Source organism: Scyliorhinus torazame, chromosome 7 (genome assembly GCF_047496885.1).
Source record: "Scyliorhinus torazame isolate Kashiwa2021f chromosome 7, sScyTor2.1, whole genome shotgun sequence".
Classification (NCBI taxonomy): domain Eukaryota; kingdom Metazoa; phylum Chordata; class Chondrichthyes; order Carcharhiniformes; family Scyliorhinidae; genus Scyliorhinus; species Scyliorhinus torazame.
The window spans coordinates 176,620,959-176,644,808 of NC_092713.1; the positions used below are offsets into that span (position 1 = coordinate 176,620,959).

A 23,850-nucleotide genomic window follows, 5' to 3' on the forward strand; every position below is an offset into this window, starting at 1 on the left:
CTCCTCTCTGTCTTCCTCCTGTAACCTCCCGGCTCTGTTCTCAGCCTCGCTCTTGCTCCTTTATCTGCCTGCCTCTGCTCTCAGTCTCGCTCTTGTTCCTTTATCCTTCCAGCACAGCTGTCAGTCTAACATTTGCTACTTTATCCTCCTGGCTCTGTTCACAGTCTCACTCTTGCTCCTTTATCCTCCTGGCTCTGCTCTCAGTCTCGTTCATTTATCCTCTCGACTCTGCTCTCAGTCTCGCTCCTTTATCCTCTCGTCTCTGCACTCAGTCTCGCTATTTATCCTCCCATCTCTTTTCTCAGTCTCGTTGCGCATTTATGCTCGCGGCTTTCTCTCAGTCTCGCTGTTGCTCCTTTATCCTCCCGGCTCTGCTCCCACACAGCCTCTTGCTCCTTTATCCTCCCAGCTTGCTCTCAGTCTTGATGCTTTATCCTGCCGACCCTGCACAGTTTCACTCCTTTATCCTCCTGGCTCTGTTCACAGTCTCACTCTTGCTCCTATATCGTCCCGGCTCTGCTCTCAGTCTCACTCTTGCTCCTTTATCCTTCCTGCGCTGGCTCAGCCTTGCTCTTGCTCCTTTATTCTCCTGGATCTGTTCTCAGTCTCGCTCTTGCTCCTTTATCCTCCTGGCTCTGCTCTCAGTCTCGTTCATTTATCCTCTCGACTCTGCTCTCAGTCTCGCTCATTTATCCTCTCGGCTCTGCACTCAGTCTCGCTATTTATTCTCCCATCTCTTTTCTCAGTCTCGTTGCTCCATTATGCTCGCGGCTTTCTCTCAGTCTCGCTGTTGCTCATTTATCCTCCCGGCTCTGCTCTCACACAGCCTCTTGTTCCTTTATCCCCCCGGCTTTGCTCTCAGCCTCCCTATTCCTCCTTAATCCTCTCGGCTCTGGTCTCTGTGTCGTTCTTGCTCCTTTATCCTGCCGGCTCTGCTCTCAGCCTCGCTCTTGCTCCTTTATCTCCCCCGTCTCTGCTCTCAGCCGGCTCTTGCTGCTTTATTGTCCCAGCTCATGTATGTCTGTCTCTTGCACCTTTATCCTCCCAGCTTGCTCTCAGTCTTGCTGCTTTATCCTCCGACTCTGCACACCTTCGCTCCTTTATCCTCCTGGCTCTGATATCAGTCTCGCTCTTGCTCCTTTATCATCTCGGCTCTGCTCTCTGTCTTCCTCCTTTATCCCCCGAGCTCTGCTCTCAGTCTGACTCTTGCTCCTTTATCCTCCCAGCTCTGCTGTCAGTCTCACTCTTGCTCCTTTATCCTCCCTGCTCTGCTCTCATTCTCGCTCTTGTTCCTTTACCCTTCCGTCTCTGCACTCAGTTTCACTCTTTCTCCTTTATTCTTCCTGCGCTGGCTCTGCCTTGCTATTGCTCCTTTATCCTCCCGGCTCTGGTCTGTCTCACTCTTGATCCTTTATCCTCGCAGCTCTGCTGTCTGTCTCACTTTTGCTTCTTTATCCTCCCGGCTCTGCTCTCAGTCTCGCTCTTGATCCTTTACCCTCCCGGCTCTGCTCTCAGTCTCGCTCTTGCTCCTTTTAATCCTGCCTCTGCTCCCAGTCTCGCTCTTGGTCCTTTAACTTCCCAGCACTGCTCTCAGTCTCATATTTGCTACTTTATCCTCCTGGCTGTGTTCTCAGTCTCGCTCTTGGTCCTTTATCCTCCCGGCTCTGCTCTCAGCCGCGCTCTTGCTCCTTTATCCTCCCGGCTCAGCTCTCCGCTTCCCTCTTTCTCCTTTATCCTCCCGGCTCTGCTCACAGGAGCACTTTTACTCCGTTATCCTCCCAGCTCTGTTCTAAGACTCGTTTTTGCTCCATTATCCTTCCGGCCCTGCTCTCTGTCTCGCACTTGCTCCTTTCTCCTCCTAGCTCTGCTGGGTCTAGTTCCTTTATCGTCCCGGCTCTGCTCTCTGTCTCGCTCCTTTATCCTCACTGCGCTGCTCTCAGCCTTACTCTTGCTGCTTTATCCTCCTGGCTCTGTGCTCATTCTCGCTCTTGCTCCTTTGTCTTCCTGGCTCTGCTATCAGTCTCGCTCTTGCTCCTTTATCCTCTCGGCTCTGCTCTCTATCTTCCTCCTTTATCCTCCCGGCTCTGCTCTCAGTCTCACTCTTGCTCCTTTATCCTGCCAGATTGGCTCTCAGTCTCACTCTTGCTCCTTTATCCTCCCGGCTCTGCTCTCTGTCTCGCACTTGCTCCTTTATCCTCCCAGCTCAGCTGAGTCTCGTTCCTTTATCCTCCCGGCTCTGCTCTCAGCCTCGCTCTTGTTCCTTTATCCTCCCAGCTCAGCTCAGTCTCATTCATTTTTCCTCCCGGCTCTGCTTTCCACCTCACTCTTTCTCCTTTATCCTCCCGGCTCTGCTCTCAGCGTCGCTCTTGGTCCTTTTGTCCTCCTGGCTCTGAACTGAGACTCGGTCTTGCTCCTTTATCCTCCCAGCTCATCTCAGTCTCACTATTGCACCTTTTTCCTCACGGCTCTGCTCTCAGCCACGCTATTGCTCCTTTATCCTTCCAGCTCAGCTCCGTCTCGTTCCTTTATCCCCCCGGCTCTGATCTCCGCCTCCCTCTTTCTACTTTATCCTCTCGGCTCTGTTCTCTGTCTCACTCATGCTCCGTTATCCTCCCAGTTCTGCTCTCAGCCTCGCTCTTGCTCCGTTATCCCCCCAACTCTGCTCTCAGCCGCGCTATTGCTCCATTATCCTCCCGGCTCAGCTCTCCGCTTCCCTCTTTCTCCTTTATCCTCTCGGCCCTGCCTTCCGTCTCGCTCCTTTATCCTCCCGGCTCTGCTCACAGTAGCACTTTTACTCCGTTATCCTCCCAGCTCTGTTCTCAGACTCGTTTTTGCTCCATTATCCTTCCGGCCCTGCTCTCTGTCTCGCACTTGCTCCTTTCTCCTCCTAGCTCTGCTGGGTCTAGTTCCTTTATCGTCCCGGCTCTGCTCTCTGTCTCACTCCTTTATCCTCACTGCGCTGCTCTCAGCCTTACTCTTGCTGCTTTATCCTCCTGGTTCTGTGCTCATTCTCGCTCTTGCTCCTTTGTCTTCCTGGCTCTGCTATCAGTCTCGCTCTTGCTCCTTTATCCTCTCGGCTCTGCTCTCTATCTTCCTCCTTTATCCTCCCGGCTCTGTTCTCTGTCTCTCACTTGCTCCTTTATCCTGCCAGCTCAGCTGAGTCTCGTTCCTTTATCCTCCCGGCTCTGCTCTCAGCCTCGCTCTTGTTCCTTTATCCTCCCAGCTCAGCTCAGTCTCGTTCATTTATCCTCCCGGCACTGCTTTCCGCCTCGCTCTTTCTCCTTTATCCTCCCGGCTCTGCTCTCAGCGTCGCTCTTGGTCCTTTATCCTCCTGGCTCTGAACTGAGACTCGGTCTTGCTCCTTTATCCTCCCAGCTCATCTCAGTCTCTCTCTTGCACCTTTACCCTCACGGCTCTGCTCTCAGCCACGCTCTTGCTCCTTTATCCTCCCGGCTGTGCTCTCAGCGTCGCTCTTGGTCCTTTATGCTCCCGGCTCTGAACTTAGCCTCGCTCTTGCTCCTTTATCCTCCCAGCTCATCTCAGTCTCTCTCATGCACCTTTATCCTCACGGCTCTGCTCTCAGCCTCGCTATTGCTCCTTTATCCTTCCAGCTCAGCTCCGTCTCGTTCCTTTATCCCCCCGGCTCTGATCTCCGCCTCTCTCTCTCTCCTTTATCCTCTCGGCTCTGTTCTCTGTCTCACTCATGCTCCGTTATCCTCCCAGTTCTGCTCTCAGCCTCGCTCTTGCTCCGTTATCCCCCCAGCTCTGCTCTCAGCCGCGCTCTTGCTCCATTATCCTCCCGGCTCTGCTCTCTGTCTCACTCTTTCTCCTTTAACCTCACGGCTCTGCTCACAGTCTCGCTCTTGCCCATTTATCCTCACGGCTCTGCTCTAAACCTCGCTCTTGGTTCTTTATCCTCCCGGCTCTGAACTTAGCCTCGCTCTTGCTCCTTTATCCTCCCAGCTCATCTCAGTCTCACTATTGCACCTTTTTCCTCATGGCTCTGCTCTCAGCCACGCCGTTTCTCCTTTATCCTCACGGATGTGCTCACAGTCTCGCTCTTTATCTTCCCGGCTCTGCTCTCAGTCTCACCCTTGCTCCTTCATCCTCCCGACTCTGCTCTCAGTCTCGCTCTTGCTCCTTTATCCTCACGGCTCTGCTCTCAGCCTCGCTCGTTCATCCTCCCGGTTTTCTCACAGTGTCGCTCTTGTTCCTTTATTCTCTCAGCACTGCTCTCAGTCTCACATTTCGCCCTTTATCCTCCCAGCTCTGCTCTGAGTCTCGCTCTTGCTCCTTTATCCTGCATGCGCTGCTCTCAGTCTCTCTCTTGCACCTTTATCCTCATGGCTCTACTAACAGCCACGCTCTTTCTCCTTTATCTTCACGGCTCTGCTCACAGTCTCGCGCTTGCTCCTTTATCTTCCAAGCTCAGCTCAGTCTCGTTCCTTTATCCTCCCGGCTCTTCTCTAAGCTTCCCCCTTTCTCCTTTATCCTCTCGGCTCTGCCCTCTGTCTCGTTCCTTTATCCTCCCGGCTCTGCTCTCAGTCTCACTCTTGCTCGGTTATCCTACCAGCTCTGCACTCAGTCTCGCACTTGCTCCTTTAATCTCGCGGCTCTGCTATCAGTCTCGCTCTTGGTGCTTTATCCTCCCAGCTCTGCTCCAGTCTTGCTACTTTATCCTCCCGACTCTGCTCAGGTTCGCTCATTTATCATCCTGGCTCTGCTCTCAGTCTCACTCTTGCTCCTTTAACATCCCAGCACTCCTATCAATCTTGCTGCTTCATCCACCCGGCTCTGCTCCGTCTCGCTCTTGCTCCTTTATCCTGCAGCTCTGCTCTCAGTCTCGCTCTTGCTCCTTTATCCTCCTGGCTCTGCTGTCAGTTTCGCTTTTGCTGCTTTATCCTCCCGGCTCTAGCTCCCAGTCTCGCTCTTCCTCCTTTATCCTCCCGGCTCTGTTCTCAGTCTCGCTCTTGCTCCTTTATCCTCTCGGCTCCGCTCCCAGCATCCCTCTTCCTCCTTTATCCTCGCAGCTTGCTCTTAGTCGTGCTGCTTTATCCTCCCGACTCTGCACAGTTTCACTCCTTTATCCTCCTGGCTCTGATATCAGTCTCGCTCTTGCTCCTTTATCATCTCGGCTCTGCTCTCTGTCTTCCCCCTTTATCCTCCCGGCACTGCTCTCAGTCCCACTCTCGCTCTTTTATCCTGCCAGCTCTGCTCTCAGTCTCAATCTTGCTCCTTTATCCTCCCGGCTCTGCTCTCAGTCTCGCTCTTGCACCTTTATCCTGCCGGATCTGCTGTCAGTCTCGCTCCTTTATCCTCCTGGCTCTGATCCCAGTCTCACTCTTGCTCCTTTACCTTCCGGCTCTGCTCTCAGTCTCACTCTTGCTCCTTTATTCTCCCAGGTCTGCTTTTAGTCTCGCTCTTGCACCTTGATCCTTCCTGCGCTGCTCTCATCCTTGCTTGCTCCTTTATTCTATTGGCTCTACTCTCAGTCTCGCTTCTTTATCCTCTCGGCTCTGCACTCAGTCTCGCTCCTTTATCCTGCCATCTCTTTTCAAAGTCTCGTTGTTGCTCCTTTATCCACCGGCTTTCTCTAAGTCTCGCTCTTGATCCTCTATCTGCCCGGCTCTGCTCACAGTCTCACACTTGCTCTTAATCCTCCCGGTTTTCTTCTCAGCCTCACTATTCCTCCTTTATCCTCTCGGCTCTGGTCTCTGTCTCGCTCTTTCTCCTTTATCCTCACGGCTCTGCTCACAGCCTCACTCTTGCTCCTTAATCCTCCTGGCTCTGCTCTCAGTCGCGCTCCTTTATCCTCACGACTCTGCACTCAGTCTCGCATCGTTATGCTCCCATCTCTTTTCTTAGTCTCGTTGTTGCTCCTTTATCTTCCCGGCACTGCGGTCAGTCTCACTCTTGCTCCTAATCCTCCCGGCTTTGCTCTCGGCCTCCCTCTTCCTCCTTTATCCTCTCGGCTCTGGTCTCTGTCTCGCTCTTTCTCCTCCATCCTCCCGGCTCTGCTCTCAGCCTCGCTCTTGCTCCTTTTTCCTTCCATCTCATCTCAGTCTCTCTCTTGCACCTTTATCCTCACGGCTCTGCCCTCAGTCTCGCTCTTTCTACTTTGTCCTCACGGCTCTGCTCACAGTCTCGCTCTTGCTCCTTTATCCTCGCAGCTCAGCTCAGTCTCGTTCCTTTATCCTCCCGGCTCTGCTCTCAGCCTCGCTCTTGCTCCTTTATCCTCCAAGCTCTGCTCTCTGTCTCGCACTTGCTCCTTTATCCTCCCGGCTCAGATCTCAGTCTCACACTTGCTTCTTTATTCTCCTGGCTCTGCTCTCAGTCTCGCTCTTGCTCCTTTATCCTCACGGCTCTGCCCTCAGTCTCACTCTTGCTCCTTTAACATCCAATCTCTGCTCTCAGTCTTGCTACTTTATCCTCCCGACGCTGCTCAGTTTCGCTCATTTAGCCTCCTGGCTCTGCTCTCAGTCTCGCTGGTGCTCCATTAACATCTCAGCTCTTCTCTCTATCTTGCTGATTTATCCACCCGGCTCTGCTCCGTCTTGCTCTTGCTCCTATCTCCTGCAGCTCTGCTCACAGTCTCGCTCTTGCTTCTTTATTCTCCTGGCTCTGCTCTCAGTCTCGCTTTGGCTCCTTTATCCTCCCATCTCTGTTCTCAGTCTCGTTGTTGCTCCTTTATCCTCCTGGCCGTGCTCTCAGTCTCGCTTTTGCTCCTTTATCCTCCCGGCGCTGCTCTCAGCCTCGCGCTTGCTCCGTTATAAGAACTAGGACTAGGAGCAGGAGTAGGCCATCTGGCCCCTCGAGCCTGCTCCGCCATTCAATGAGATCATGGCTGATCTTTTGTGGACTCAGCTCCACTTTCCGGCCCGAACACCATAACCCTTAATCCCTTTATTCTTCAAAAAACTATCTATCTTTATCCTCCGAGCTCTGCTCTCAGTCTCGCACTGGCTCCGTTATCCTCTCAGCTCTGCTCTCATTCTCACTCTTGCTCCGTTGTCCTCTCGGCTCTGCTCAGTGTCGTTCCTTTATCCTCCCTTCTCTGCTCTCAGTCTCGCTCTTGCTCCTTTATCCTCTCGGCTCTGCTCTCTGTCTCGCTCCCGTATCCTCCCGGCTCTGCTCTCAGTCTCACGCTTGCTCCGTTACCCTCCCAGCTCTGCTCTCAGTCTCGCTCTTGCTCCTTTACCCTCCCAGCTCAGCTCTTAGTCACGCTCTAGCGTGCTCTCAGCCTTGCTCTGGCTGCTATATCCCCCTGGCTCTGTGCTCATTCTCGCTCTTGCTCCTTTGTCCTCCTGGCTCTGCTATCAGTCTCGCTCTTGCTCCTTTATCCTCCCGGCTCTGCTCTCAGTCTCGCTCCTTTATCCTCCCGGTTATCTCTCAGCCACGCTCTTGTTCCTTTACCCTCCCGGCTCTGCTCTCAGTCACCCTCTTGCTCCTTTATCCTCCTGGCTCTGCTCTCAGTCTCGCTCGTTTTCCGTAATACTCCCAGCACTGCCTTCAGTCTCACATTTGCTCCTTTATCCTCCTGGCTCTTTTCCCTGTCTCGCTCTTGCTCCTTTATCGTCCCGGCTATGCTCTCAGTCTCACTCTTGCTCCTTTATCCACCCATCTCTGCTCTTAGTCTCGCTCTTGCTCCTTTATCCTGCAGCTCTGCTCTCAGTCTCGCTCTTGCTCCTTTATCCTCCTGGCTCTGCTGTCAGTTTCGCTTTTGCTGCTTTATCCTCCCGGCTCTAGCTCCCAGTCTCGCTCTTCCTCCTTTATCCTCCCGGCTCTGTTCTCAGTCTCGCTCTTGCTCCTTTATCCTCTCGGCTCCGCTCCCAGCATCCCTCTTCCTCCTTTATCCTCGCAGCTTGCTCTTAGTCGTGCTGCTTTATCCTCCCGACTCTGCACAGTTTCACTCCTTTATCCTCCTGGCTCTGATATCAGTCTTGCTCTTGCTCCTTTATCATCTCGGCTCTGCTCTCTGTCTTCCCCCTTTATCCTCCCGGCACTGCTCTCAGTCCCACTCTCGCTCTTTTATCCTGCCAGCTCTGCTCTCAGTCTCAATCTTGCTCCTTTATCCTCCCGGCTCTGCTCTCAGTCTCGCTCTTGCACCTTTATCCTGCCGGATCTGCTGTCAGTCTCGCTCCTTTATCCTCCTGGCTCTGATCCCAGTCTCACTCTTGCTCCTTTACCTTCCGGCTCTGCTCTCAGTCTCACTCTTGCTCCTTTATTCTCCCAGGTCTGCTTTTAGTCTCGCTCTTGCACCTTGATCCTTCCTGCGCTGCTCTCATCCTTGCTTGCTCCTTTATTCTATTGGCTCTACTCTCAGTCTCGCTTCTTTATCCTCTCGGCTCTGCACTCAGTCTCGCTCCTTTATCCTGCCATCTCTTTTCAAAGTCTCGTTGTTGCTCCTTTATCCACCGGCTTTCTCTAAGTCTCGCTCTTGATCCTCTATCTGCCCGGCTCTGCTCACAGTCTCACACTTGCTCTTAATCCTCCCGGTTTTCCTCTCAGCCTCACTATTCCTCCTTTATCCTCTCGGCTCTGGTCTCTGTCTCGCTCTTTCTCCTTTATCCTCACGGCTCTGCTCACAGCCTCACTCTTGCTCCTTAATCCTCCTGGCTCTGCTCTCAGTCGCGCTCCTTTATCCTCACGACTCTGCACTCAGTCTCGCATCGTTATGCTCCCATCTCTTTTCTTAGTCTCGTTGTTGCTCCTTTATCTTCCCAGCACTGCGGTCAGTCTCACTCTTGCTCCTAATCCTCCCGGCTTTGCTCTCGGCCTCCCTCTTCCTCCTTTATCCTCTCGGCTCTGGTCTCTGTCTCGCTCTTTCTCCTCCATCCTCCCGGCTCTGCTCTCAGCCTCGCTCTTGCTCCTTTTTCCTTCCATCTCATCTCAGTCTCTCTCTTGCACCTTTATCCTCACGGCTCTGCCCTCAGTCTCGCTCTTTCTACTTTGTCCTCACGGCTCTGCTCACAGTCTCGCTCTTGCTCCTTTATCCTCGCAGCTCAGCTCAGTCTCGTTCCTTTATCCTCCCGGCTCTGCTCTCAGCCTCGCTCTTGCTCCTTTATCCTCCAAGCTCTGCTCTCTGTCTCGCACTTGCTCCTTTATCCTCCCGGCTCAGATCTCAGTCTCACACTTGCTTCTTTATTCTCCTGGCTCTGCCCTCAGTCTCACTCTTGCTCCTTTATCCTCACGGCTCTGCCCTCAGTCTCACTCTTGCTCCTTTAACATCCAATCTCTGCTCTCAGTCTTGCTACTTTATCCTCCCGACGCTGCTCAGTTTCGCTCATTTAGCCTCCTGGCTCTGCTCTCAGTCTCGCTGGTGCTCCATTAACATCTCAGCTCTTCTCTCTATCTTGCTGATTTATCCACCCGGCTCTGCTCCGTCTTGCTCTTGCTCCTATCTCCTGCAGCTCTGCTCACAGTCTCGCTCTTGCTTCTTTATTCTCCTGGCTCTGCTCTCAGTCTCGCTTTGGCTCCTTTATCCTCCCATCTCTGTTCTCAGTCTCGTTGTTGCTCCTTTATCCTCCTGGCCGTGCTCTCAGTCTCGCTTTTGCTCCTTTATCCTCCCGGCACTGCTCTCAGCCTCGCGCTTGCTCCGTTATAAGAACTAGGACTAGGAGCAGGAGTAGGCCATCTGGCCCCTCGAGCCTGCTCCGCCATTCAATGAGATCATGGCTGATCTTTTGTGGACTCAGCTCCACTTTCCGGCCCGAACACCATAACCCTTAATCCCTTTATTCTTCAAAAAACTATCTATCTTTATCCTCCGAGCTCTGCTCTCAGTCTCGCACTGGCTCCGTTATCCTCTCAGCTCTGCTCTCATTCTCACTCTTGCTCCGTTGTCCTCTCGGCTCTGCTCAGTGTCGTTCCTTTATCCTCCCTTCTCTGCTCTCAGTCTCGCTCTTGCTCCTTTATCCTCTCGGCTCTGCTCTCTGTCTCGCTCCCGTATCCTCCCGGCTCTGCTCTCAGTCTCACGCTTGCTCCGTTACCCTCCCAGCTCTGCTCTCAGTCTCGCTCTTGCTCCTTTACCCTCCCAGCTCAGCTCTTAGTCACGCTCTAGCGTGCTCTCAGCCTTGCTCTGGCTGCTATATCCCCCTGGCTCTGTGCTCATTCTCGCTCTTGCTCCTTTGTCCTCCTGGCTCTGCTATCAGTCTCGCTCTTGCTCCTTTATCCTCCCGGCTCTGCTCTCAGTCTCGCTCCTTTATCCTCCCGGTTATCTCTCAGCCACGCTCTTGTTCCTTTACCCTCCCGGCTCTGCTCTCAGTCACCCTCTTGCTCCTTTATCCTCCTGGCTCTGCTCTCAGTCTCGCTCGTTTTCCGTAATACTCCCAGCACTGCCTTCAGTCTCACATTTGCTCCTTTATCCTCCTGGCTCTTTTCCCTGTCTCGCTCTTGCTCCTTTATCGTCCCGGCTATGCTCTCAGTCTCACTCTTGCTCCTTTATCCACCCATCTCTGCTCTTAGTCTCGCTCTTGCTCCTTATCCTTCTTGGCTCTGCTCTCAGTCTCGCTCCTTAATGCTCTCGGCTCTGCAGTCAATCTCGCTCCTTTATCGACCCATCTCTTTTCTAAGTCTCGTTGTTGCTCCTTTATCCTCCCGGCTTTCGCTCAGTCTCACTCTTGCTCCTAATCCTCCCGGCTTTGCTCTCAGCCTCCCTCTTCCTCCTTTATCCTCTCGGCTCTGGTCTCTGTCTCGCTCTTTCTCCGTTATCCGCACGGCTCTGCTCACAGTCTCGCTCTAGCTCCTTTATCCACCCAGCTCATTTCAGTCTCTCTCTTGCACCTTTATCCTCACGGCTCTGTTCTCAGCCTCGCCCTTTCTCCTTTATCCTCACGGCTCTTCAGAAGGCTGATGTGGTAAAACAGGAACAGCAAGTGGGGTTTGTTAAAGTGGTAAAGGAAAGCCCAAGTGAAGCGAAGGAAGTGCGAAAGAGTGTACAGCCTGGTCAAGAGATAATTGATAAGAAGGTGCCAGATGTCTTTAAAGAATTTACTTGTGTGGGTAAAGTTTACTCGTGTATCAGGAGGAGCAGGTAAAGAAGTCACAATTTTAAGAGATACGGGAGCTAGTCAATCTTTAATGGTAAGAGATGAGGAGTTATGTAGGTTGGGAAGAATGTTGCCAGAAAAGGTGGTAATATGTGAAATTCAGGGTGAGAGGAGTAGCGTTCAATTATATAAGGTAAGGTTGGAAAGTCCAGTAAAGAGTGGTGAAGTGGTAGCAGGAGTAATAGAGAAATTATCTTGTCCAGGAATACAATTTATCTTGGGTAATAATATAGCTGGATCGCAGGTGGGAGTGATGCCTAATGTGGTTCATAAGCCAGTGAAAAATCAGACAACTGAAGTGTTGAAGGAAGAATATCCTGGGATTTTTCCGGATTGTGTAGTAATAAGGTCGTAAAGTCACAGGTTAAGACAAGAGGAGAAATCAAAATGTGCAGATGACGTTGAAGTGCAATTGTCAGAAAAGATTTTTGATCACATGGTTGGAAAAAAACAAGCACAGGTGGAGGATGAGGCGGATATTTTTAGTTCAGGAAATTTGGCGGAGTTACAACAAAAAGATCTAGAAATAAAACGGAAGTATCAGTAAGCATCCACGGAAGAGAAATTTGAGTGTATACCAGAGTGTTATTACCGTTAAAGTGATGTCTTTATGAGAAGATTTTCATATGCAGGCGGATGAAAAGTGGGCAGAGGTTCGTCAAGTAGTATTGCCGGTAGGGTATAGAAAGGAGGTGTTGCGAGTTGCACATGAGGTACCAGTGGAAGGTCCTTTGGGGATAAGGAAAACTCAAGCTAAAATCCAGAAACATTTTTATTGGCCTGGACTACATAAAGATGTAGTTAACTTTTGTCAACCAAGTCAAACATGTCAAGTGATAGGGAAACCTCAAGCAGTGATAAAACCAGCGCCCTTAATACCCATTTCAGCATTTGAGTAACTTTTTACAAGTGTCCTAATTGATTGCGTAGGACCGCTTCCTAAAACAAAAAGTGGGTATCAACATCTTTTGACTGTAATGGATGTGTCAACTAGGTTTCCAGAGGCCATTCCAGTACGTAAAATTACAGCTAAAAAGAGTTACTTAAATTCTTTACGAGATGTGGACTACCCACAGAAATACAATCGGATCAAGGACCAAATTTTACCTTGAGGTTATTCAAAAAGTAATGGATAGCTTAGGAATAAAACAATTTAAATCAACTGCGTACCATCCAGAATCGCAGGGAGCGTTAGAAATGTGGCATCAGACATTAAAGACAATGTTGACGGCTTATCGTCACGATTATCCAGAGGATTGGGATAAAGGAATTCCATTGTTTGCGATTAGGGATGCACCTGATGAGTCAACCAAATTAAGTCCTTTTGAACTAATTTTTGGTCATGAGATAAGAGGACCACTTAAATTGATTAAGGAAAAATTGGTGAGTGAGAAACCGGAACTTACATTATTGGATTACGTGTCAAATTTTAGGGAACGATTAAATAGAGTAGGTGAATTGGCTAGACAACATTTGAAAGGTGCACAAAATGTGGTGAAATGGGTAACGGACAAGACATCCAAATTTTGTAGTTTTGCCGGTGGCGGAAAAGTTAGCGTGTTGTTACCAGTGATAGGTCAACCTTTAAAAGCAAGGTTTTGTGGACCTTATCAGATTGAAAGGAAATTAAGTGAGGTGAATTATGTGGTTAAAAACACCAGATAGAAGGAAGACTCAGCGAGTGTGTCATGTGAATATGCTTAAAAGGTCCTTTGAAAGGGAAGGAGAGAAAAAGGAGGAGGTTTTAATGATTCTAACTGAAAGTGACGAACCAAATCCAGATGACTGTGAATTTGACATACCTCAAATGAAATAGGAAAATGAGGAGGTTCTTAAAAATTGGGATACATTGTTGAGTTATCTTCCAGAGGACAAACGAACTGACCTGAAAGACTTATTGATATCACATGGGCAAGTTTGTGGAGATAAATTGGGAAGTACTAAAATGGCTATACATGATGTAGATGTGGGAAATGCTGCTCCAATCAAACAACATCTTAACCCTTTAAAATTGGCACAGGTTAACAAAGAGATTGAGAGAATGCTTAAAAATGGCATAATTGAAGTGGGTTGCAGCCAATGGAGCTCACCTATAGTGGTGGTACCTAAACCAGACGGTAGCCAACGGTTGTGTGTGGACTATAGAAATGTGAATGCAGTTACAAGAACGGACTCTTATCCTATCCCACGTTTGGAGGATTGCATTGAGGAAATGGGACAATCAGTTTTTATTTCCAAATTGGATTTACTTAAAGTGTACTGGCAGGTACCTTTTTCCGAAAGGGCGGAGGAGATTTCAGCTTTTGTGACTCCAAATGGTATATGCCAATTCAAAGTTATGCCATTCGTCATGAAAAACGCCCCAGCCACATTTCAGCGGTTAACTAACAATGTCGTTTCAGGATTACCCAATTGTGCGGTACACATCGACGATCTGGTAATTTTCAGCCAGACATGGAAAGAGCATTTATAACATCTGATGGAGTTATTCGATCGACTCCAGGAGGCGCGTTTGGTGATAATCCTAGCCAAAAGTGAATTTGGAAAAGCCCAAGTCACTTTCCTTGGCCATACAATCGGACAGGGTCGAATGGTCCCACGGGATATGAAAACGAAAGTTATTGGGGGGTTTCCGATACCCTCGACACGACGGGAAATAATGCGATTTCTTGGTATGAGTGGATTTTACCGTTAATTCATATCCAATTTTAGCAGTGTGGTCGCTCCACTGACGGACTTGCTCAAGAAGCGTAACAAATTCCATTGGACTGTGGAGTGTCAACAGGCATTTGACGGCCTGAAGGCGGTGTTAACCACTGCTCTTGTGTTAGCCATCCCAAATTACACCAAAACGTTCAAAGTGGCGGTTTATGCGAGTGATGTTGGTGTAGGTGCAGTGCTTCTACAGACGACGACGAAGGGCTAGAGCGGCCTATTGGTTATTTTTCAAATAAATTGAATTCTCACCAGAAAAGTATTCCACGATTGAGAAGGAGACTTGAGTTCATAGAATAAACATTGTTTTGTTTTAAAAAAACACTGGTCCATTTTCTGCTGTACCATACCTGTAGAGTGAGCCGTGTGCTCCGCATACCACAATCTATTAAATGTTGTGGGTCAAGTGAACTCTATGATACATTTTGGGATTCTCTAAACCCTGACACATAACATTGTCTAGTTGGTTCCTCCAATGTATTGGTCCAGAAAACCAACCCGTAAACATTTCAGGATTTCCTCCTCTACTGTACTGTGACTAATTTGATTTGTCCAATCTATATGCAGATTAAAATCATCCATATTTAGAGATGTTCCTTTATCGCATGGTTCTCTGATTTCCTGTTTAGTTCCATTCCCAACATCACTACTACAGTTTGAGAGTCTCTATTCAACCCCCACAAAGTGTTTTGCCCCTTGATGGTTTCTCAGCTCTACCCGGTTATATCATATGCATTTACATATCTTCGCGTGATTAGTTCATCTGCGTGATTGTGAATGCTCTGTGTGTTAACTTGTCTTTTTAACATTACTTTGTCCCGCTCGCAATATTTTTCACTGTGGCCCTGTTTGAATGTGGCCCTTTGTTTCTCTCCCTATTACTTTTCTTATTCCCCTTTCTGTCCTTTGTTTTTATCCTTGTTTCCTCCTCTTTTGACTCCTTGTGTAGATTGCCATCCCACTGCCACCCCAGCCACTCTCGTAAATACTCCCCCTACGACATCAGCACCAGTCCTGTCCAAGTGTAACACTTCCAGTTTATACTGGTCCCACCACTCCCCAGAAACAGTTCCATTGCTCCAAGAATCTGAAGCCCTCCCCTCACACCTTCTCGTCAGCCACATATTCATCCAATACATTCTACTATTCCTACTCTGACTACCACGTGACACTGACAGTAATCCTGAGATCACTACCTTTGAGGTCCGACTTCTCAACTTTCTTCCTCACACCCTATATTCTGCTTTTAGGACTTCATGCCTTTTTTTTTAAACCTATGTTGTTCTGTACCGATTTGTACCTTGACCATTGGCTGTTCATCTTCCCCCTCCAGATTATACTGGAGCCGCTCCATGACATCCTTAACCCTAGCACTAGGGAGACCAACATATAGTCCGGGAGTTTTGTTGCAACCACACAAACGCCTATCTAGTCCCTTTACAATTGAATTCTCAACAACTATTGCTTGCTCACACTTGTTACTCCTCTCCCATGTAGCAGAACCAACCATAGTGCAACAAATTTGGCTGTTGCTGCTTTCCCCTGAGATGTCATTTCCCTCACCTGTATCCAAAATGGTATATCTGTGTTGCCATAGGAGATTCCTGCACTGCCTGCCTAGCTCTCTTGCTCTTCCTGGTGGCCACCCATACGCTTCCTGCCTGTGGAGTCAGAGCCTGAAATGTGACTATGTGCTACCACAATACATTCCACGCGGAGTCATGAGTTTGGAAGATGTCATGGGTTTGGAAGATGCTGCCTACGCTCAGGAATGGCATCAGTCAATGGGAGTAGCTTTTCTCTGTCTGCCTTATTTAAACGTGGTATAATCTTGTGGGCGGCATGATGGCACAGTGGTTAGCACGTCTGCCTCACAGTTGCAGGGTCGAGGGTTCAATTCCAGCCTCGGGTGACTGTCGGTGTGGAATTTTCACTTTCTCCCTGTGTCTTCATAGGTTTCCTCCGGGTGCACCGGTTTCCTCCCACAGTCCAGAGATGTGCAGGATAGGTGGATTGGCCATGCTAAATTTCCCAAAAAGGTTAAGTGGGGTTACTGGTTTATGGGGACAGGGTGGAGGTCTGGATTTAAGTAGGGTGCTCTTTCCAAGAGTCGGTGCAGACCCGATGGGCGGAATGGCCTCTCTCTGCACCGTAAATTCTATGATTCCATGATTGTGCGCCTCTATCAGATCTCTCCTTTACTCCAAGAACAGTTCCAGCTTCTGCAAACTAACCATAGAACTAAAATCCCCCCCATCCTGGTAAATCTCCCTCTGCACCCTCTCAGGTCCTTCACATCCTTCTTAAAGTGAGGTAACCACTACTCTCAGTGGTTGTAAATAAAGGATAAATACAAAACGCTGGTTGGGCAGTGACTATGATTTTTCAATGTTGCAGATGGGAACGGTTCGAGTACAAGCGAGAGCAGTGGTGACGGCAGTCGCTGCCTGAGGCTGAAGGGACAAATGAGATTCATGCCAGAATGGGAATCGATCATCTTCCTCGGCACACCAGTGTAAGATCTGATGGGAGAGAGGGAAGGGGGCGGGTCAGAGGGGAGGTGGCATGATAGAGGTGAGTGGCTGAGACAGAGGGGAGTGGGTGATGAAGAGGAGGGGCTTGGTAAGAGCGGCAGGGATGAGACAGTAGGACGGGGTGTATGATGGTGGGGAGGCGGCGTGTGACGGTGGGGAGCGGACGTGTGACGGTGGGGTGGGAGCGTGTGACGTTGGGGAGGGGGCGTGTGACGGTGGAGAGGGGGCGTGAGACGGTGGGGAGGGGTCATGATGCAGTGGGATGGACAAGGCATGTGACTGAGGGGCACAGGATCGACGGGAGGTTGCGCGACTGAGGGGGCATGGTTGATGGGAGGGGTCTTGACTGAGAGGGTGATGGGGAGAGTGGCTGGGTGACGGGGTGATGGAGTTGGGTGGCGGAGTGATGGGGTTGGGTGATGGATTGGGTGATGGGGTTGGGTTTGGTGACGGGGTGACGGGGTTGGGTTTGCCGACGGGTTATGTTTGGTGATGGGGTGACGGTGTCGGGTTTGGTGACGGGGTTGGGTTTGGTGATAGGGTGATGGCGTTGCGTTTGGTGACGGGGTGACGGGGTTGGGTTTGGTGACTGGGTTGGATTTGGTGACGGGTTTGGGTTTGGTAACGGGGTGATGGGGTTGGGTTTGGTGACGCGGTGACGAGGTTTAGTTTGGTGACGGGGTTGGGTTTGGTGACGGGGTTGGGTTTGGTGACGGGGTTGGGTTTGGTGACGGGGTTGGGTTTGGTGACGGGGTTGGGTTTTGTGACGAGGTACGGTTTGGTGACGGGGTTGGGTTTGGTGACGGAGTGACGGGTTTGGGTTTAGTGGCGGGGTTGGGTTTTGTGACGGGGTTGGGTTTGGTGACAGGGTGATGGGGTTGGGTTTGATGACTGGGTGATGGACTGTATTTGATGCACTGAGCTCCATGTTACAGGATGGAGAGTCTTGGTGCAATGTTTAAGACGGGATTATACATCAATGACCTCAGTATGCACGATTCCAGCCGTGATCTGGTTCTTGCTGGGACTCAACAGTCTGAAGAATTGAAAAGAGCTTTAATCCAGGTAGGTTCTGTGCTCAATGTTTTAAAAAGGACACGAGGAGTCCACATCGAGTAAAAATGGAAAACTTGGTTTTATTTACAGTTACGTTATGTACAACATCCGGTAGATCCCGACAGGGCGGTGTCTTACTTGCTGACCTTTTATACATCGCTGAATGGAATTACCCCGCTCCTCTGCTAGGGAGTTCATACTCACAAGAACTATGGGGGAGATAATCATTCCCAACCCTTAAGTCTCGTGTGGGATATGACAAATGTATCGGGACGGTTGACCGAGGGCGCGTATGAGGTTAGAATTGGGAAAACAGAGTTTTTAGCTGCTGGGGTTTTAGGCTTATTATGTGGGGTTATGGTGGGTGTTGTGGGGTGTTTAATGATGTGTAAAGTCTGTGTTGGGTGTGGTGGCGGACAGTCTGGCTATGGGATGCGATAGGTTGGAGTGGGGGGGCTGTATCGGTGTAATAATAATAATCTTTAGTATTGTCTCAAGTAGGCTTACATTTACACTACAATGAAGTTACTGTGAAAATGCCCTAGTCGCCAAATTCCTGCCCCTGTTCAGGTACATTGAGGGAGAATTCAGAATATGCAATTCACCTAACAAGCACGTCTTTTTTGGGGACTTGTGGGAGCAAACCGGAACACCCAGAGGAAACCCATAGACACTTGGAGAACGTGCAGACTCCTCATAGACAGTGACCCAAGCCGGGAATCACACCTGGCGCTGTGAAGCAATAGTGCTAGCCACTGCTACCGTGTGAGGTGTGTGTGGAGGGTTGTATGGCTATGGTGAGTATGTGTGGGGGTTTTGGGGTGTATGTTGGGGTTTAGTGGGTGGTGTGGGTAGAGCTTGGGTGTAGGGGGTGTGATGTAAGCGCAACTTTGGAATAAGGGTATGAAGGATGTTAATGTTGTTTAGCATTTGCTTCTGTGGGGTACTTTGTGTGGAGGTGATAGTTGTATCGCTCGAGGCCCGAGTTCGAATCCCAGCATGGCAAGTGATGAAATTACAATCAAAATTCAAATTAGAAATAAAACGTCTAATAGTGATTTTGAAATCATGGCTTATTTTTATAAAATCCCATTGGGTTCATTAATGCTGTCCACATCTGTTCTGGCCTACATGTGACCCCATACCTACAGAAATGTATTTTAAAATGCATTTGCAGGATGTGGACGTCGCTGGTTAGGCCAACAATTATTGCACATCCCCAGTTGCCCTTCTTAAGGTGGTGAATTGCCTTCTTGAACCACTGCAATACCTGAGGTGTAAATTCACTCACAGTGCTGTTCGGGAAGAAGTTCCAGGATTTTTACCCAGCGACAGTGAAGGTCATATATTTCCAAGTCGGGGTGGTGAATGACTTGAAGGGAACCTCCAGGTGGTGGGGTTCCCAGATATCTGCTGCTCTTGTCCTTCTAAATGTTAGTGGTGGGGGGTTTGGACTATGCTGCCTAAGGAATTGAGTTCCTGCAGTTCATCTTGTAGATGGTACACATGGCTGCTTTTGTTTGAGAGATTGAATGTTTGTGGAAGGTGCCTCAATCAATCGGGCTGCTTAATCCTGATGGTGTTGAGTTTCTTCAGTGTTATTGGAGATGTACTCATCCAAACAGGTGGCGAGTATTCCAGTGCATTCCTGACTTGTGCCTTGTAGATGGTGGATAGGCTTTGGGGGGGGTCAGGAAGCGAGTTACTCACCGTTGGATTCCTAGACTTTGACCTGTTTTGGTAACCACAGTATTAATATGGCTAGTGCAATTCTGTTTCTGATTAATGGTTTTTGATTCATATAATTTACAGTGCAGAAGGAGGCCATTCGGCCCATCGAGTCTGCACTGGCCCTTGGAAAGAGCACCCTACTTAAACACACACTTCCACCCTATCCCCGTAACGTAAGAACCCAACCAACCTTTTGGACACGAGGGGCAATTTAGTATGGCCAATCCACCTAACCTGCACATCTTTGAACTGTTGGAGGAAACCGGAGCACCCGGAGGAAATCCACGCAGACATGGGGAGTAAGTGCAAACTCCACACAGAATTGAACCTGGGACCCTGGTGCTGTGAGGCAGCAATGCTAACTACTGTGCCACCATGCCTCCCACAAAGATAAATTTAAAGCGGAAATTGTGGAGGGTTCTGCAATGGTAATGCCATTGTACAGAACATACAGTGCAGAAGGAGGCCATTTGGCCGATCGAGTCTGCACCAACACACTTAAGCCCACGCTTCCACCCTATCCCCCTAACCCGATAACCCCTCCGAACCTTTTTTGGCCACTAAAGGCAATTTAGCATGGCCGATCTTGCACGTCTTTGTAGGCAATGGTCATTGCCTGGCACTTGTGTGGCAAAAATGTAACTTTCCACTTGTCAGCCCAAGCCTGGATATTGTCCATGTCTTGCTGGATTTGGATATGGATTGCTTAATTATCTGAGGAGTCGCAAATGGTGCTGGAAATTGTGCAGTCATCTGTGAACTTCTGACCTTATGAAGGAACGGGGGTAATTGATGAAGAAACTGAAGATGTTTGGGCCTAAGATACTACCGTGAGGAACTCCTTCAGTGATGTCCTGGAGCTGAGATGATTGACCTCTAATCAGCACAACCATTTTCCTTTGTGCAAGGTATGACACCACCCAGCGGAAAGTTTTCTCTCTGATTCCCATTGACTCCAGTTTTGCTCAGGCTCCTTGATGCCATTCTCGGTCAAATGCTGCCTTGATGTCAAGGCAGTCACTCTCACTTCGCCTCACCTCTGGCATTTATCCCTTTGTCCATATTTGAACCAAGTCTGCAATGAGGTTGGGATTTGTGTGACCCTGGCAGAACCAAACTGCGATGCTGTGAGCAGGTTATTGCTGAGTAAATTACTGCCGCTTGCTAGCACTGTTGAGCAAGTGATTCCTCCCATCACTTTGCTGATGATGGAGAGTAGACTGATAGGACAGTAGTTGGCTGTTGGATTTGTCCTCTTTCTTGACACCGGAACAATTTTCCACATTGCCCAGTAGATGCCAGTGTTGGAGCTGTACTGAAACAGGTCTGCTAAGGGTGCGGCAATTTCTGGAGCACAAGTCTTCAGTACCATTGCCGGAATATTGTCAGGGCCCATTGCCTTTGCAATATTTAGTGCCTTCGGCAGTTTCTTGATATAACATGGAGTGAATCGTATTGGCTGAAGAGTGACATCTGTGATGCTGGGACCTCCGGTGGAGGCCGTGACGGATCATCCACTCGGCACTTCTGGTTGAAGATTTCTCAAATGCTTCAAATACGTTGGACTCCTCCATCATTGAGGATGCCGATATTTTGGGCGCCTTCTCCTCCAATGTGTTGCTTAATTGTCCACCGACATTCATGGCTGGATGTGGCAGCAGCACAATGGGAGTAGAATTGGCCTTGCAGTCCTCAGCGTTGACTCAGGACCCGATAAAGCCTCATTGCATCAAGTTAAGCACGGGCAAGGAAACCTCCTCCTGATTGCTACATATCTCCCCCCATCCGCAGCTGATGAATCAGTATCCTCCATGTTGAACTGCATTTGAAGGAAGTCACTGAGGGTGGTAAAACATAGAACCGCACAGCACAGAACAGGCCCTTCGGCCCTCGATGTTGTGCCGAGCATTGTCCGAAACCAAGATCAAGCTATCCCACTCCCCGTCATTCTGGTGTGCCCCATATGCCTATCCAATAACCGCTTGAAAGTTCCTAAAGTGTCCGACTCCACTGTCACAGCAGGCAGTCCATTCCACACTCTAACCACTCTCTAAGTAAAGTTAGACATCCCTCGTCTTGACACAGTCCTCATCGATATCCGCAATTCCACCAACCTTTGTGTCGTCTGCAAACTTACTAATCAGACCAGTTACATTTTCCTCCAAATCATTTATATATACTACAAACAGCAAAGGTCCCAGCACTGATCCCTGTCGAACACCACTGGTCACAGCCCTTCAATTAGAAAAGTGTCCTTCCATTGCTACTCTCTGCCTTCGATGACCTAGCCAGTTCTGTATCCACCTTGCCAGCTCACCCCTGATCCCGTGTGACTTCACCTTTTGTACTAGTCTACCATGAGGGACCTTGTCAAAGGCCTTACTGAAGTCCATATAGACAACATCCACTGCCCTACCTGCATCAATCATCTTTGTGACCTCCTCGAAAAACTCTACCAAGTTAGTGAGACATGACCTCTCCTTCAAAAAAAGCATGCTGCCTCTCGCTAATACGTCCATTTGCTTCCAAATGGGAGTAGATCCTGTCTCGAAGAATCCTCTCCAGTAATTTCCCTACCACTGAAGTAAGGCTCACCGGCCTGTAATTCCCTGGATTATCCTTGCTACCCTTCTTAAACAGAGGAACAACATTGGCTATTCTCCAGTCCTCCGGGACATCACCTGCAGACAGTGAGGATCCAAAGATTTCTGTCAAGGCCTCAGCAATTTCCTCTCCAGCCTCCTTCAGTATTCTGGGGTAGATCCCATCAGGCCCTGGGGACTTATCTACCTTAATATTTTTTAAGCCGCCCAACACATCGTCTTTTTGGATCTCAATGTGACCCAGGCTATCTACACACCCTTCTCCAGTCTCAACATCCACCTATTCCTTCTCTTTGGTGAATACTGATGCAAAGTATCCATTTAGTACCTCCCCATTTCATCTGGCTCCACACATAGATTCACTTGCCTACCCTTCAGTGGGCCAACCCTTTCCCTGGCTACTCTCTTGCTTTTTATGTACGTGTAAAAAGCCTTGAGATTTTCCTTAAGCATATTTGCCAATGACTTTTCGTGACCCCTTTTAGCCCACCTGACTCCTTGCTTAAGTTCCTTCCTACTTTCCTTATATTCCACAGGCTTTGTCTGTTCCCAGCCTTCTAGCCCTTACAATGCCTCCTTTTTCTTTTTGACGAGGCCTACAATATCTCTCGTTATCCAAGGTTCCTGAAAATTGCCGTATTTATCCTTCTTCCGTGCAGGAACATGCCGGCCCTGAATTCCTTTCAACTGACATTTTAAAGCTTCCCACATTTCAGACGTTGATTTACTCTCAAGCATCCGCCCCCAATCTAGATTCTTCAGTTCCCGCCTAATATTGTTACAATCAGCCTTTCCCCAATTTATCACATTCACCCTAGGAACACTCTTATCCTTGTCCACCAGCACTTTAAATCTACTAAATTGTGTTCAATGTTCCCAAAATGCTCCCATACTAAAACTTCTACCACCTAGCCAGGCTCATTCCTCAATACCAGGTCCAGCCCCTTCCCTAGTTGGACTATCGACATATTGTTTTAAGAAGCCCTCCTGGATGCTCCTTACAAACTGTTGCCCCATCCAAGCCTCTAACACTAAGTGAGTCCCAATCAATATTGGGGAAGTTGAAGTCTCCCATCAGAACAACCCTTTTGCTTTTACTCCTTTCCAAAATCTGTCTACCTATCTGCTCCTCTAACTCCCGCTGGCTGTTGGCAGGCCTGTAGTAAACCCCCAACATTGTGACTGCACCCTTCTTATTCCTGATCTCTACCCATATAGCCTCGCTTCCCTCTGAGGTGTCCTCCTGGAGTACAGCTGTGATACTCTCACTAACCAGTAGCTCAACACCGCCACGCCTTTTACATTCCCCTCTATCCCGCCTGAAACATCTAAATCCTCGAACGTTTAGCTGCCAATCCTGTCCTTCCCTCAACCAGGTCTCTGCAGTGGCAACAACATCATAGTTCCAAGTAGTAATCCAAGCTCTAAATTCATCTGCCTTAACCGTTATGCATCTTGTATTAAAACACAAGACCCGCTGTTTTCAGCAACAACTCCCTGTCTGCTCTTCCTCAGAGCCATACTGGCACTATTCCCTAGTTCTCCCTCAATGTTTTCACCTTCTGACCTATTGCTCCGGTACCCACCCGCTGCCATACTAGTTTAAACCCTCCCATGTGACACTGGCAAACCTCGCGGCCAGGATATTGATACCTCTCCAGTTTAGATGCAACCCGCCCTTCTTATACAGGTCACACCTGCCCCGGAAGAGCTCCCAGTGTTCCAGATAACTGAAACACTCCCTCCTGCACCAGCAGTTTAGCCACGTGTTTAGCTGCTCTATCTTCCTATTTCTAGCCTCACTGGCTCGTGGCACAGTTAGTAATCCCGAGATTACAACCCTAGAGGTCCTGTCTTTTAACTTTCTGTCTAGCTCCCTGGACTCCTGCTGCAGGGCCTCATGCCCCTCCCTGCCTATGTCGTTAGTACCAATATGTACAACAACCTCTCCTGTTTGCCCTCCCCTTCAAGATGCCCGCTACCGTTCTGAGACATCCTGGGTCCTGGCACCAGTGAGGCAACATAGCATCCTGGAGTCTCTTTCAAGTCCACAGAAGCGCCTATCTGTACCCCTGACTATAGAGTCCGCGATGACTATTGCTCTTCTGCGCGTTGATCATCCCTGCTGAACATCAGAGCCAGCCGTGGTGCTACTGCTCTGGC

At 49.4% G+C, this 23,850-nt stretch overlaps 1 protein-coding gene across 21 annotated transcripts in view; it reads left to right on the forward strand.

Annotated features, from left to right (window-relative positions):
* Positions 1-23,850, forward strand: part of LOC140426724 (soluble guanylate cyclase 88E-like) — a 581,053-nt gene that overhangs the window by 281,481 nt on the left and 275,722 nt on the right. For all 21 annotated transcript variants that reach the window (XR_011948285.1, XR_011948284.1, XM_072511824.1 and 18 more), the window contains 2 exons: positions 16,161-16,278; positions 17,233-17,362. Coding sequence is in view for 19 of the 21 variants with exons in the window: in XM_072511824.1 (XP_072367925.1) it covers positions 16,161-16,278; positions 17,233-17,362 (248 nt within the window). In the remaining 2 variants the exon portion in view is untranslated. The remainder of the gene's footprint in view (positions 1-16,160; positions 16,279-17,232; positions 17,363-23,850) is intronic.